The sequence below is a fragment of the Barbus barbus genome (assembly GCF_936440315.1).
Source record: "Barbus barbus genome assembly, chromosome: 37".
Taxonomy (NCBI): Eukaryota; Metazoa; Chordata; class Actinopteri; order Cypriniformes; family Cyprinidae; genus Barbus; species Barbus barbus.
In genome coordinates, this window is record NC_136715.1 from 21,784,762 (window position 1) to 21,801,210 (window position 16,449).

Here is a 16,449-nt window from a genome sequence, read left to right on the forward strand (position 1 = left end):
AACGGATACGACACATTCCCTGCTTTTAATATCTGAAGAATTAATGCAACAGGACACAGCTGATCACTTAGAAAGACCTGTGAGGCAACTGTTTCAATACTTATGCTCACATCAGATAGAGGAATGAAACTCTAAATGTGCTGAACTTTCTTAGCTGGTAAAACATCTATGTGTTTAATCACCCAATAATAAAACGTTGTGTCTCGTATAAATTTTTTAATCATATTTGTAAATGTTTTGACTCCAAAACCAACAGAGCAATTTTGTCTTTACTGTTCCAATATTTTTGGAGGGCACTGTGTATATTAGTGCTGTCAAATGATTAATCGCATTCCAAAATAAAAGTTTTTGTATACATTATGTATGTACATACTCACACTCTCACATACTGCATATATTTTGGAAATATTTACATGCATATACATTTATATTTTATATTATTTTAAAATATATTTAATATATAAACATGCATGTATATATTTAAGAAAAATATGTTGTGTTTGTATTTACATATACATAATAAATATACACCGTACACACGTATATAATGTAAACAAAAAGCCTTTTATTTTGGATGCAATTAATCGTGATTTAGGCACCTGAATATTTAATATTTTTGGCTAAAATAGTTTTTCATTGACCAAAACAGTGACATAATAATTAGTGTTTTGTCTGTCTATTTAGTTTGCACATCGTGGATAACCTCCAACAGGAAAAAAAATCAGCTGTGTGGATGCTAGTGCTGGATTAACAATATCGATTTAAACCTTAAAATCAATCTTTAAGTCTGTACTGTTTTCTGTTGATGCATAATCAAGGTCCATGAGCCGGGACTCAAACACGGGACGCCTGAAGCGCAACATGTCGCAAGCTGCCCTTGAGGCTATCATTGCCGACATGGATTGAACCGCATAGACTAAAAAAAATCTTGGTTCCTGAAAATGAATATCAGTTGAAACTGAGAAATCAATATGGTCAACGTAGTCCTAGCATTTACACCTCCTGAAATTTATCCACATTGTGTATATGAAATAAAACTTGAAATGCCACTGCCAGAGAAGCTCTAATTACACATCGCCCTTTGGGTCAGTGATTCTTTCTTGGATGAATATTCTTGGTTACCAGAATGTCGTTGCATTACTAAAGTGGACTGTTGGGTTAATGCTATACTGTTTAACAGGTATCTGGTGACCCACCTCATGGGAGCAGACCTCAACAATATCGTCAAGTGCCAGAAGCTGACAGATGATCACGTCCAGTTCCTCATTTATCAGATCCTGCGAGGATTGAAGGTTAGGCCCAACCCACTGTTTTCACTTTTATTTGGCTGTAATTGCTAAATGTAATGGGAGCATAAAGGAATGTTTATACATATATATTGAAAGCTTGCATTAAGGTCTGTCTCCATAAAAAAATAACACTATCCAATCAACAATCGATGGACAGAAGTTACCAATCCTACTGTTTTATCTTTTTCAATAGAAGAAAAGATATGTCGTTACTTTGTGACCTTAAGAACCTTTTTTCCTTTTAATGCTACTCTTCATCCTTCACTGCACAATTGCTATAGTTCACTCTCTCTGATGTTAATTTAAAAGATAATTATGTAGCACTTATGTAGTGTTCTATTTATGTCGAATACTATGGTTGTAATGTATGAGCTAGAGCATGAAGGACTGTTGATTTAAAGTGTGCTCCACTTAGACGTCTGGTCTGCAAGTAACTGGTTCTCATTGATCTCTGTATTTGACTGAAGTGAGTCCATCTGTCTTTCTCTCCACAGTATATTCACTCAGCAGACATCATCCACAGAGTGAGTAGACCACACTTTCTGTTCAGTACATCACTTATTTATAAGCAGTGTGGGGTTATTATGTTTTAATTAGTCTCTGGTGTTGTTTCAGTGTCATATTTTGGAAGCTTAAAAATTGTATTGTATATTCCAGATATTTTATCAAATATTAAAGTTTTTTTACATTATATATGCCAATATTTCATTACACCGTCCATTATAAAATATATAGAGTCCTTAAGAAAGTAAATTCAGAGATTATTTATTTTTTTGCTGAATCACTGAATTATTAAAATAATGGTTCACTCAAAAATGAACATTTGCTGAAAATTACTCCCCCCCCCCTCAGGCCATCCAAGATGTAGATGAGTTCTTCATCAGAACATATTTGGAGAAACCAGTGCTCCTCAATGGATGCTCTGCTGCGAATGGGTGCCGTCAGAATGAGAACACCGTAATCCACACCACTCCAAGTCAATCAACTGATACCTTGTGAAGTCAAAAGCTGTCCATCATTAGACGTTTTAACTTCAAACCGTTATGTCTGGTCAAAATGCGAGTCCATAATAACTCTTCCTCCAATTAAAAATCCATCCTCTGTTGTCCCTCTCATCATAACCCATAGACATATTTGTTTAGAGCTGTTTGTGCTTGTAAACAGTGCTTTATCTGTGCATATTCACACTCTTGATTCAGATGAGATTACTATTCCTGGAAGCAACAGTTTAAAGTTAAAAACTTTTTTTGCTTCTTGCAAACACATCTTTTCACTTCACAAGATGTTATCTGATGGGTTGAAGTCATGTCGATTACTTGTAGATTATTGTGATGTTTTTATCTGCTGTTTGGACTCTCATTCTGACGGCACCCATTCACTGCAGAGCATCCATTAGTGAGCAAGTAATGTTATATTTCTCCAAATCTGTTCTGATGAAGAAACAAACTCATCTGCATCTTTGAAGGCCTGAGGGTGAGCAATATTTCAGCTAATTTTCATTTTTGCTGAACTGTTCCTTTTAAGATGTTTAGGGATGGAAAGGCATTGAGAATTTTAGACCGATTTGATTGAAACGTACAGCTGTCAGTCCGAAAATGGTTTTCCCCATTAGTATGGAATGTGAGTTTTATTGCAGGTTTTGCGCAGATTTGGTTTTACGGTCTTATCCGCACCACTGCTTGTGTAAACACCTTTATAGTTTATAATTAAGGTTATTTCTGCCGTGACATGATTTTAGCTCCACAGGATGACTTTTAGTAGTGCATGAAAACCTAGTTATTCTCACTTATACTATCTATCTGTTCTTCTATTTCCATAACACAGGATCTTAAACCCAGTAACTTGGCTGTTAATGAAGACTGTGAACTTAAGGTGAGAGCATGTTTATCTAAGCTTCATCATCTGATGCTTTTTCCACCGTCACATCTGTTATTATTATCTTCTGTTGACCAACAGTGGGTTTATAGTCGGGCAAACACTGAGGCACACAGTGTAATATGAGCACTGATAAGTGTGGTTTATGGCTAATGCTTACTCTGATATCTGTGCTCAGATTCTGGACTTTGGGCTGGCCCGGCTGACTGATGACGAAATGACGGGATACGTTGCCACTCGATGGTACCGTGCCCCAGAGATCATGCTCAACTGGATGCACTACAACATGACAGGTCAGAATTACCCACAATCCTCACTTGTGTGTAAATGAGTAAAATAGCTTTTGTTTTATATTCAGTTTTTACATTTTGTATTTGAAGACAACATGAAACAGCATTCACATCTCGCATAACTGGCAAAAAAATAATATTCGACTGGAAATAATGTAGGATGGGATTTAATATTATTCATGAGGATATGATTGGATATTTAAAAATGGGCAATGTTATTGGTTAGTATATTTTTTCCTGCTCTTGCAGTCTTAGTCACATTAGCAAAAATGATTATACTTTATACCACAATATTGTATAATTTGTGTTTGTTTTTTGGTTTTAATTTCTATTTATTGGGTAAATTCTTATTGTTAAATTTCTTGATTCTGATTGGTTGATTCACATTTATACATTTTCTGCACAGCTGTGATTTTTTTTCTGTTTGTAGATCATATTACAGATGCATATCACCTTCTTTTTAACTAGTTAATAGTTTAAGTTTGGGTTAATGAGCAACAAAAATGTGCTAACTATACATTAATATAAGTGGAGTAATCATCTTGCCACAACTGGTGTGGTATTAAAAATGATTTTAGGTGATTTTGAAATAATACATTTTAGATAGGCAACTTTGTGAAGCTTGTGGAAATAAGAAATGTTGCCTTGGAAGTTCTATTACTAAAACTAAAACTGAAATAAAAATAAATTAAAGCTATAATATAGAAATGAAAAATAACAACAAAATATTAAAACAAACTAAAATTAAACTGAAAATACAAAAATAAAAGCGTATAAATACTATAATGCCGTATGAATTTATACAAAGTTGAATATGAATGCACATCGCAGCTGATTCACCTTAATTGCATATTTTTAATAATGCAATGTTCCATTGTTCACGATCCCCTACTTTTTTTTTTTTTTTTTTTTTTTTTGTTAAAATAACATGCACTGAAAAAAATAAGATACTCTCTTCAAGGGTCTTCCCAGAAATTCTATGCAATCTGGTAGCCTTCCTTGTCATTTGTTGAAAAATACAAGCATGGAATACAGTCCCAAAATATGTATAATTGTTTGTGTGTGTGTGTGTTTGTTCCGGTCTTCTTTGTACAATGCAATTGATACTTTATGTCTGATGGGTAAAGGGTTGGGTTAGGGTATGTTGGTGTAATTTTGTTATTTCTTGCATATGATAAAATCTTAAATAAACAGACTTTGCTCAAAAAAATAATAATAATAACATGCACTGATGAATTTTACACAGTAAAACTAGGGGCATTTAAAGGAATAGTTCCCTCAAAAATGAATCATTCCAAACCTGTATGAAAAGTTGAACACAGAAGAAGATATTTTGAAGAACCACATAGTTGTTGGTCACCATTTACTTCCATAGTATGGAAAGAAATACTATGAACATCAATGGGCACGATCAACTGTTTGATTACCCTCATGCTTCAAAATATCTACTTTTGTGTTCAACATAAGAAAGAAACTCATACAGGTTTAGAACGACATGAGGATGAGTAAATTATAACAATTTTAATTTGGGGGTGAACTGTCCCTTTAAGAAAATTAATATTTTGTTTTAACAGAATGTGTTTTGTTTCAGCGAATGAGAAGAGGGTTTTTGTTTTGTGTTGTAGTGGACATCTGGTCGGTGGGCTGCATAATGGCAGAGCTCCTCACAGGACGGACCCTGTTTCCTGGCACCGATCGTATCCTTTCCCCTTCATTCAACCCCTTTCTTTCTGGAAATACCCTTTAGTTGTGTGACATTTTTGGCATGCATTGCCCGATCCCTCCCTCCCTCTCTCTCTGCAAGTGTGAAAAAGACACCTACGCATGTCAGCCGGATCTAATTCATAGAGAGGCAGCGATCCTGAGAGGAATGAGTCAGCTAGAGTCGTTCCCGCTGCCTCCCAATGAGTCACACTGCCTGATGGTCCTGTTGACAAAAAACATGAACTTTGCTCAGTCTTAAAGGACAAAGCACAGCATGCGCCGCTCTGGGAATCTTAATGATTTGCTGCTTCTGTTCTAGTGAGCGAGGTCGTCGAATCAAACCCCCTGTGAAAAATACAACACGCTCATACATTCAGAACACATTAAACAGGGTCCTGGCCTTTCCAGAGAAGAAGTGTGGTCTGCATTTCAAGGAAGCCTGTGAAAAATTAGATTAGGATAAAGTAGTTGTTTGGTTGCCAAGACATGCAGATGATCTGCTTTCTGTGTGCATTTGTCTTTTTGTGTGCGTTTGTCTCCAACTTGGGTTTAGATGTGTAAAATTGCAATAGATAATATAACTTTAGAAAACCTTTGATCTATATAATGACTGGATGGATACACTATTTATTATTACAGTGTAATTATACATTTAAGTACTGAGTAATATTAATTAACTACATGTATTTACTATTAGGATGAGGTTTTGGTCTAGGGTTAATTGAATGTAATTATGCATAATTTATTGTTATTATAATAGTAAGTACATGTAATATGTGTTCAAGGGGCCATATTACTATTCCCTAAAAGCAGAGGGCATCATTGACTGACAGGGATATAATCTTGACCTTAAAGGAATAGTTCACCCAAAAATGAAAATTCTGTCATTAATTACTCACCCTCATGGTAACCTGTAAGACCTTCGTTCATCTTCGGAACACAAATTAAGATATTTTATGAAATCCGAGTGCTCTCTGAACCTCTCATAGACAGCAAGGGTCCTAACACGATCAAGGCTCAGAAATGTAGCAAGGAGATTGTTAAAATAGTCCATCAGTGGTTCAACCGTAATTTTACGAAGCTACGAGAATACTTTTTGTTTGCAAAGAAAACAAAAATAACGACTTTATTCAACAATTTGTGAACCACTGATGTCACATGGATTATTTTAACGATGTCCTTCATCATGGAAATTAAGCTTTGTGTCTTTACGTTCTTACCATAGTCAGCGTTACTTTTCTGAATAAGTTATGTGTGCGTTTTATTTCCTGATTGAGCAACATCTATTTCATACTCTTCAAGATCGCACACATTCTAAGGCAGTTTACTAGTAGGAGTAATGCTATGTATACGTTGAATTAATTATTAATTTAACCAACATTTAAATCATAATTTCATGCTTTAAAATGCAATGCTGTTAACATTTGCTGTTAGCCTACTGTACGAAAAAACAACAACATTACAACACAATTACATAAACAGTGAATAACGTGGAATTTCACGGAATCTGTCATTTGCGATGAATAAATAAAAAAAACAGGTCAGTACACTTAAATCAAATCGCAATAGGCCTATAGTGTCTATTAAACTGCAAAAATACTATTTGAATACGAATCCTCATGTTCTGCGTGCTCATTTGATTACAGAAATTGTGAAAAAAATATTATTCATTATTATTATTTATTCATTTTAGATGTTTACATTTAGAAAAGCTGTGCTTCCTGTATAAACCCGCCCAAAAACCCAAACTTTTGACTGGTACTGTACTATAATATACATATAAAGAATATCGGCCGATATATATCGATATCAGCCTTTTTTTACTCCCTAAGGAGTAAATGGGGAAGTCGTGGCCTAATGGTTCGAGAGTCGGACTCGTAATCCAAAGGTTGTGGGTTCGAGTCTCGGTCCGGCAGGGATTGTAGGTGGGGGGAGTGAATGTACAGCGCTCTCTCCACCCTCAATACCACGACTGAGGTGCCCTTGAGCAAGGCACCGAACCCCCAACTGCTCCCCGGGCGCCGCAGCATAAATGGCTGCTCACTGCTGTGTGTGTGTGTTCACTGCTGTGTGTGTGTGTTCACTGCTGTGTGTGTGCAGGGTGTGTGTGTGTTCACTGCTGTGTGTGTGTTCACTGCTGTGTGTGTGTGTGTGTGTGTGTTCACTCCTGTGTGTGTGTGTTCACTCCTGTGTGTGTGTGTTCACTGCTGTGTGTGTTCACTGCTGTGTGTGTGTTCACTGCTGTGTGTGTGTTCACTGCTGTGTGTGTGCACGTTGGATGAGTTAAATGCAGAGCACGAATTCCGAGTATGAGTCACCATACTTGTCAGTATGTCACTTCACTTCACTAATATCGGTATCGATATCGGCCCCAAAAAACCCTTATCGGTTGGGCTCTAATAAAAGACTCTAGGTGGTTTTCTCATTAAAAATATATAATTTCCTGTTAACTCGATAGAATGTTTGGAAATACTAGGAAATTCCAATATGGCGGCGGGGTGGCTACACTTCTTATGATGTCTTGAGCAATCCAGCTATAGTTTAGAGGTTAAAACTCGATATGTGTTTGAGTTATAGGTGGCACATTCACAAATGCACAGTGTGTTTCCACAACAGATCTAGTACAACTGAGGGTAAGCTTTTCAGCAAATAACAATTTAAACTTCACTCCGTTTCTCACACAAGCTATCATATGATTTCAGAAGACTTGGGATATAGCAAATGATATGGACTTTTTTTTTTTTAGAGCCTGACCCCCCGTCCCCATTTACTTTCATTGTAAAGAAATGAGCAGCTTATACATTCTCCAAAATATCTCCTTTTGTGTTGCATGAAATTCATACAAGTTTGGAACAGCATGAGAGTGAGTAAATGATCATTTTTGGCTACACTATGCCTTTAAATCCGCAAAAACGATTTTAAAGTATACTTTGATGCACTAAATCTTGCATGTAATGGCTGAATGTTGACTTGCTGCATGTTTCTGACTGCATGAATGAACTACCCCGATCTGTCATGTGCTTGCAAACACATTTTAGTCAACTTTTGACATCTTTTTTGATGATTGTTTGTGATTTTTACTAACATCCGCCTTTGCCAGATTTGAACTGAAGTCAGTGTGGATCTGCACATGAGCGTAGATCTAGGCCGCTTTGCTGTAGCTCACACCTGCCTGTCACATTCACTTGTTAAACATATTCACAAGTTTTCACTGACTGCATTAGCAGGCATAAGAATATTCCTATATAAAACAGAATTCATCAATTTTGGATCATGTAAACATTTTTATTTTCAGAATATCCTCCATAACTGAACACATATATATATATATATATATATATATATATATATATATATATATATATATATATATATATATATATATATATATATACACACACACACACACACACTGCCGTTCAAAGATTTGTATGTACAATTTTTTTTTTTTTTTTTTTTAAGAAGTCTCTAATGCTCACCAAGGCTGCATTTATTTGATCAAAAATACAGTAACCACAGTAATATTGTGAAATTTTATTACCATTTAAAATGTTTTCTATTTTCATATATTTAAAATATAATTTATTCCTGTGATGCAAAGCTGAATTTTCAGCATCATGATTATCATGTTGAAAAAAGTTGTGCTGCTTAATATTTTGTGTGTATTTGTTGTTTACTTGAAATATAAATCTTTTATAACATTATCCCCCAGTTTCACAGACAAGGCTTAAGCCTAGTCCTAGACTAAAATGTAAATCTTGGCTGTTTCAAATGAAAGAAACTTGCACTGATTGATCTTAGAAAAAAAAAACATTACTGGTGTTCATCTTATATCATATTTTAAGGCACATTTATAAAAATTACTTAAATGTCCTAATTTAACTATGGCCTAATCCTGGCTTAGTCTAAACCCTGTCTGTGAAACCGGGCCTATAAATTCCTTTGTCACTTTATCAAATTAATGCATCCTTGCTGAATTATATATATATATATATATATATATATATATATATATATATATATATATATATATATATATATAATATATATATATATATATATAATATATATGAGAGAGAGCGCGCTGAGACATGTAAACATTTTCAGAATAATAGCTTAACCCAAATACGAACCGTAATCTGTAAATGTGGTCAGTGTCATGCAACATTGCTTTAAGTCAGATTTTGTCTTCTACAAGTGTACTTCAGTCAGGTAAGTTTGGCCAGCTTACATCTGCTCTACCAACTCAACAATAGAGGAACCTGAGAAGTGTTGTGAGCTCCATACATTGTTTTTTTTGTTTTTTTGCAGAGTGCATGTTGGCTTTAAACCAATCATGGCTCAGTTTTATTTCTTCCTTTATCCCATTTTCCTGTGCTGTTTTTATTCTTTTGTTATTGTTTTCATTTTCCCCAGTCCCTGCTTTCATAGTCACCCCATTCCCTGCATTTTCCTTTATTTTGCTCTTAAAGAGATTGATCAGTTGAAGCTTATCTTGATGCTCGTCGGAACCCCAGAGCCAGAGCTCTTGATGAAAATCTCTTCAGATTCTGTGAGTTTTCTGTTCTGCCTGAGTTTGACTCCCTCTGTCGCAATGACGGCCTGGCGAACCATTCTGCTTGCTTCAGTCACTCATGTCGCATCATTTTTTCCCCTTATTCACTTGCATGAACTACTAGTTATGCAATCATCTTAAAATAGGCAATAGTAGTCAGATAGCTGGCAGATGATTTTGCAAAATCAGCCCACGCTTGCGAGTGTATAGCAGTGGCTTTCTCAATGCTCGCTCTTCTGCGTCCTCCATTTCCTGTGTCTTTATCAACACTAGATTGTTTCACATGGGATGCATGGGTCTTATCTAACATAGAGTGCATATGTGTTGCTTCTCCTCTTCTTCCTGTCCTGTTTTTCCCCTTCCAAACCGATGGTCGCATTGTTTTCCTGTTTTTCCACTCATATTTGTGAGTGTATTTTATCGTACACCCCTTGACCTGGGTTCCCCAAGATATAAACCAGCTTCAGCAGATAATGCGACTGACGGGAACCCCGCCGGCCTCTCTAATAAGCAGGATGCCGAGCCACGAGGTGAGAATGTCGCAGAAAATCCTCCAGACTCGGGCCACTCTGGAACAAGTGACGACGTTTCCCCATGTGACTTTTTTTCTGTTTGCATGGGTCGTTTTTTTTTTTTTTTTTTTTTTTTTACCCCTCCCAACCTCCCTCTTTTCCAACTACTGCCTGCTTTTCGTTTGCAACAGTCTGACCTAATTTCCACCCACTGCAGTTCTAGGGTTTACTGCAAGGCTGAGCTTATAGACAAACACCGCCACTTGTTTTAAACACAGGCATGCAGTGAGTTCAGACTGCTTAAGCTCTAACATACAATGTTGAATGTTCCGTGCAGTAAACAAAAGCCGCAGTGTTTGTTTAACATGCAGTAGCACTGGTGCGTATTTTTTGAGGTCCACTGGAAAACTGACCGAGGTTGATCAAGATTAACATTCCAGAAGAAATATAATATTTTGGAGGAACAGAAATTGGCCCAAAAAAAATTTGCACATTTTAACCACAGTGTGAAGATCATTGCGTTAGATATATAAAATATCAATGGCATTTATATATTTTAAATATGTGACCCCGGAGCACAAAAGCAGTCATAAGTCGCTGGGGTATATTTGTAGCTATAGCCAACAATACACTGTATGGGTCAAAATTATCCATTTTTCTTTTATGCCAAAAATCATTAGGATATGAAGTAAAGATCATGTTCCATGAAGATATGTAGTAAATTTCCTACTGTAAATATATTAAAACGTAATATACATTGCTAAGAACTTCATTTGGACAAATTTAATTTAATTTCTCAATATTTTGCACCCTCCGATTCCAGATTTTCAAATAGTTGCCAAATATTGTCTAATGCATCAATGGAAAGCTTCTTTATTCAGCTTTCATATGATGTATAAATCTCAATTTTGAAAAATTGACCCTTATGACTTGTTTTGTGGTCCAGGGTCACACATGGGTTAATTTTGCACAAAATAATTCTTAATATCAACAGAGTGCTGCAGCGATGTCATTTTTGTAGGCCAAGCTCGTATCGCTCTGGTTCCCTCGACAAAAACCCAATAGGATTTTTCCATTGACTTTTGGGTTATTGCTGAAAATAAGCTTTGTGACCAACAGATTATTATTGTTACATGTTTTGTTCATAATCTTCACAAATGAACACAACTTTCATGAATTTTCTAAGCTTAAATACAATTGGTAGAAGTAAAAATCTAAGTAAACTTCACCACAATTGCATGACTTTAACATCACCGCCATTAAACAATCTCAGTCTTTATTTAAAAAAACAATTGGTCTGAAAGTTTTAGTGACAGGCTGTGAAAGTTGACTAGATGGCGTTGAGAAACTCTGTAGTCTCATTTAACCACACCTTTTTCATGCCAAGTAAAAATTCACATGGATTTTATGTTGAAGAATAAAACCTGAAAATATCTTGAGCTTGTATACATTTTTATATTATTTTGAGCTTATTTCAGGCATGTATCCACAAAGCCCATTCAAAAAACCCATTGACTTCAGGACGATGGAACCATAAGTGCTAACATGCTAATTTGTTTCACATGTTTGGCCTACAGAAATATGTCGTCCTTGCAGCACTCTATATTGTCATGCTTTTTTCTTAGCCATCTTTGTTTGCTTTACTTTGTCCTGGATTTTGTCCTTATTGGACTCTTTAATAATTATATGTGATCCTTTAATGTGTTTTTTTTTAAATCAACAGGCCAGGAACTACATCAATTCCCTTCCTTATATGCCCAAGAGGAACTTCGCAGATGTGTTTATTGGTGCAAACCCAATGGGTAATAATTCTGGCTTTTTTCACATCACCTAGACCTCTTTCAGAACCGGCCAAACTCTTCCAGTAACTTAAGAGCTGAGCAGTAATGTGATTTATGCCGATTTTAAATTTAGGTCCAGGGCCCCGATAGGGAGCCTCTATTTTTTTTTTTTTGCGCCGCCCCGTGTAAACATAACACCATGTCTGTATTTGTGATCGTAGAAACACCAAACAAGCACTACTCTACACTGCTCAAAACTCGCCTTTGAATAGTCACAAGCAAATTCTTTAAATATCGAAACGTACTTACAGGCTGCGAGTCAGAAGCACCAGACTGTCCCACTTTATAGTGTTCACATCACAGCCATTCATAGTGTTCGTTGTAGGCTACGCTCTCCCAAGATTAGGAAACAGTCCTCCGTAAAATGCGCTGCACACACTCTAATATTTGCGTTGTACTGTTCTGGAACAGTGTTGTAAATATAACTTAACCACTGATTTTTATGCTGTAAACTCATTTGGAAGGCCAAACAAAGTACTTTCTTTTTCACAACGAAGCACAGCGTCTCCAGGACATGGTGCCGGCGGCAGCAACAATACTACAATCTTTGCAACTTTACAGATTTTATCTATGCACAATCAGCTTGTAACACTACAAAGAGAAAGGAAAACATGAAATTGCATCATATGACCCCTTTAAATGATAATAATATTTAAAAATATTACTGTTTTTAGTATAAATGCTGCCTTTTTTTAGCTTAAGACTTTCAAAACCATTAGTAAAAATGATCGAAGTGTACTCAAAATATTTTTTTAATTAGTTTTTGATACAAGTGACAGTATATATGCACGGTAATATACGTTTTTTTTTTTATAGTTTTGTTTTCATTAGGTCACAATATTTACAGTATAAATTGTTCTTTTATATATGAACATGTTTAGCCGCGAATATAGCTTTTTGAGGCAATGTCCTGCGTTATGTGTTTTAGCTGTGGACCTGCTGGAGAAGATGCTGGTTCTGGACACAGATAAACGGATTACTGCGTCACAGGCTCTGGCACACCAGTACTTCGCCCAGTACCACGACCCGGATGACGAGCCCGAGGCAGAGCCTTACGACCAGAGCTTCGAGAGTCGCGATCTGGACATCGAAGAGTGGAAGCGTAAGCCTGCAACGTTTAGATCTCGCCATTTTATTGACCGACATCTCTGCGATGCAACATTGTTGTCAGCGCTTTTAACAGTCAGTGTGTGTCCGCAGGGCTCACGTATGAAGAGGTGATCAGCTTCGAGCATCCCATGTTCGACGGAGACGAGATGGAGTCATGAAGGCCGCTCCACCTACAGGACCTTCATCCATACAGGAAAATGACATTCAAGTGCCTGCCATCATCAAGTGTTGGCTTCCCCGTGTTCTGAGACTGCATCCATACCTTCATACACAGTCAAATAAGGGAAAAAAACGTGCAAACTTTTTAAAAAAAGGACACAGAGAATGTAAGGTTTTGTGTCCTGTGTGTATTTTTCCATACTATGGAAGTCAATGGCTACCAGCAACTGTTTGGTCACACGATTAGAACAACTTTTAAAATTACAACATTTTCATTTTTGGGTGAACTATCGCTTTTATGTTTTTGATGGAATCCGAGAGCTCTCTGACCCTCCATAGACAGCAAGGATATTTCCACGATCAACGGACAGAAATCTAGTAAGGACATCGGTAAAATAGTGCATGTGACATCAGGGGTACAACCGTAAATTTACGAATGTTACCGTCTTCCACCATTTTTGAGAGTACCCCAGAACATAATCAGTATTGTTTACGTTCAGCATTCTCTCGCTTTCAATGCTGATTATGGTGATTTACTCTCCAAAATGGCAGAATACGGTAACTTGGGGAGAAAATTTTTTATTGTTTTCTTTGCGCGCACAGTATTCTCGTAGCTTCGTAAAATTACGGTTGAACCCCTGATGTCACACGGACTATTTTACCGATGTTTCTAAGCCTTGATCGTGATCAGATTCCATCAAAAATATCTTAATTTGGGTTCTGAAGATGAACGAAGCTCTTACGGGTTTGGGGCGACATGAGCGTATTAGAGTAATTAATGACAGAATTTTCATTTTTGGGTGAACTATCCCTTTAAGTACTTTTTTGGACAGAATTGAAATTAGAGAAAAATCTGTACTCTCATAAAAAAAAAGCAATCCGTCAAATTCAAAACAGCATTTTAAGCTCAAAGTTTAATATTCTTTCTCTGGGGAAGCAAAACATTTACCTCCAGACTCCACTTGTAGTCTACACAATACATAGAGGCCAGACAAACTCAAGTACTCAGAATACTAAGTTTTAGATTTTGTAAATAAAATGGCACTGCTGTACATAAATGATAATAATGTGCACCAACAGTTCTCTTTAGTATTTGCAGCAAAGCACACATCACAGAATGTGATCTGCATTATAAATAGCACATGAACGAGCTAAAGAGTGAATCCTGTCCCCTAAAGAGAATGTAATTATTATTTAGTGCTCTGTGTAGAATGTAAACAGAAGAGTATATATCGACGCGGTGTTCTTCTGCCAACTGCATCTCTGTCTCGGACAATAATAGATGACATAAACAGTAATGCTGTTTACATGAATGAATGCAGATATGCTTGTTCTGAAAATGTATTGGGAAATATTTAGAAAAAAAAAAATACACATGTGGTGGTCAGTGAGAACTTTTTTACATATGAAATATTATGGGTGAATTTCACGAAACCTCTTCAGAACATGGCCAGATCATAAAGAACTACAAAATCAGATAAAATATATTTTAAATATAGAGAAAAATATTTTGCATAAAGTCAATATGTTTTGAGAATCTAATGTTTTTTATATTATTATTTATATATTGATTTGTTCACACAATGCTTATTACCATAATGCAAAAAAAAACACTTCTCATTGCTCTAATGTGGTGGAAAAAAAATTTAAATTCATCATGATAGTATTTGTTGTACGGGTCTTAATTTATATAGATCTGAATTAAAAATCCTATAATACTGTATTACAGTAATGAGACTGAAAAATATCACGAAAATCAAGTCAAAATGTAAAGGTTTCTAAAGATATGCATCCTTTTTTTTCTACTATCTGTAAAAATATTTTAGTTTTATTTTTGACTTTGTGGTGAAATGCGATTTGGACATGTTTTTGACTGGTTTTTGTATGATTTACCCTTTGCTTGATTTACGCTCGCTGTTCTCTTCACTCCATGTTAAAGGCCAACTGAGCTACTTTAGCTACACTAGAGCATAGTTCCCCCTCATTAATGTATAATTTATGTAAATTGAGAGAAATTGGTTTAAAATTGGGATCGGGTTTTAACAGGAGGTTCATGAGCAGCGTTGGGGAAAGTTACTTTTAAAAGTAATGCATTACAATATTTTGTTACTCCCTAAAAGTTTTTATGGAAAGTAATGCGTTCCGTTACTTTTGCGTTACTTTTTAAATATGAGCAGGGCTTGATTGTTTTTAATATAAGAAATTGTAGCTATAGCAAGAAATATAGCAAATGTAAAAGCCCTTTCACACCAAAAAGTGTGATGAATAAACCTCAGGCGGACGGAAGAGTATATATTCACGTCTGTACAGTATAACGCAGGAGAAGAAGCTTCAACACTCTTCAGCAATAAAAAAAACAATGCTTTTTGCTTATTAGTATGGTTGAACTGGATCATCAAAGGTCAACAGCAAAGACATGGGATTAGATACATTTGTGTTGTTTAACATATTTATTTAGTGCAGGTTTGCATCATATTCTGAGTTTTAATTCATTTCGATGAATACTAAATCTGTGTTTTGCGGGTGGGATGAATTCATGCGCATACACATTTAGTCTAGAACTACATAACATGTTCACACAGCACACTGGCAGTCAATAAATGGGAGAAAATAACTCCGATATTTTCTTGTATATTAAAAAGTAATGCGTTATTTTACTAGTTAGCTGCTTGGAAAAAAGTAAGTTACTCGCGTTACCCCAACACTGTTCATGACAACAGAAGACAGTTGCATTATTGTCCAGAATAAAATAGTTCCCCTTTATTTTTGCTTGCACTGCGGGAAAAACGTTCAGCCAAGAAGTCCATGTTTGCAAAAGTGAAAGAACCTGAGCCAATATCCTGCTTTTCTTAATTACAGCCCAGACTAGAAGACTGTCTCATCAGGAATGTGTTTTCACAATCTAACTTATTGTATCAGTTGTTTAAGATTATTTTTAAACTGTTTTCTTTTCACTGTATATTATCACTTAATTTTATTCAGCATGTGTTATATGTGAGGGGTGTGTTGATTTGTTTGTATGCACATTTACCGTTTTCTGACGAGTGGAAAATCACTAAACGTGTCAATCAGTGGTGCATCAAGCAAAATCCATTAAACGTGGTTTATACTTCA

General features: G+C 35.9%; 1 protein-coding gene across 3 annotated transcripts in view; it reads left to right on the forward strand.

Annotated features, from left to right (window-relative positions):
* Nucleotides 1–16,449, forward strand: part of LOC306856928 (mitogen-activated protein kinase 14B-like) — a 33,188-nt gene extending 16,739 nt beyond the window's left edge. The window contains exons 4-12 of one of the 3 annotated variants that reach the window (XR_013783049.1): nt 1,181–1,292; nt 1,784–1,813; nt 3,114–3,161; nt 3,343–3,457; nt 5,080–5,151; nt 9,631–10,243; nt 11,949–12,027; nt 12,995–13,168; nt 13,267–14,684. Coding sequence is in view for 2 of the 3 variants with exons in the window: in XM_079396485.1 (XP_079252611.1) it covers nt 1,181–1,292; nt 1,784–1,813; nt 3,114–3,161; nt 3,343–3,457; nt 5,080–5,151; nt 9,631–9,710; nt 11,949–12,027; nt 12,995–13,168; nt 13,267–13,334 (778 nt within the window). In the remaining variant the exon portion in view is untranslated. Of the gene's footprint in view, nt 1–1,180; nt 1,293–1,783; nt 1,814–3,113; nt 3,162–3,342; nt 3,458–5,079; nt 5,152–9,630; nt 10,244–11,948; nt 12,028–12,994; nt 13,169–13,266 lie in introns of all 3 variants that reach the window. The other 2 variants (XM_079396485.1, XM_079396484.1) reach the window with 2 other exon arrangements.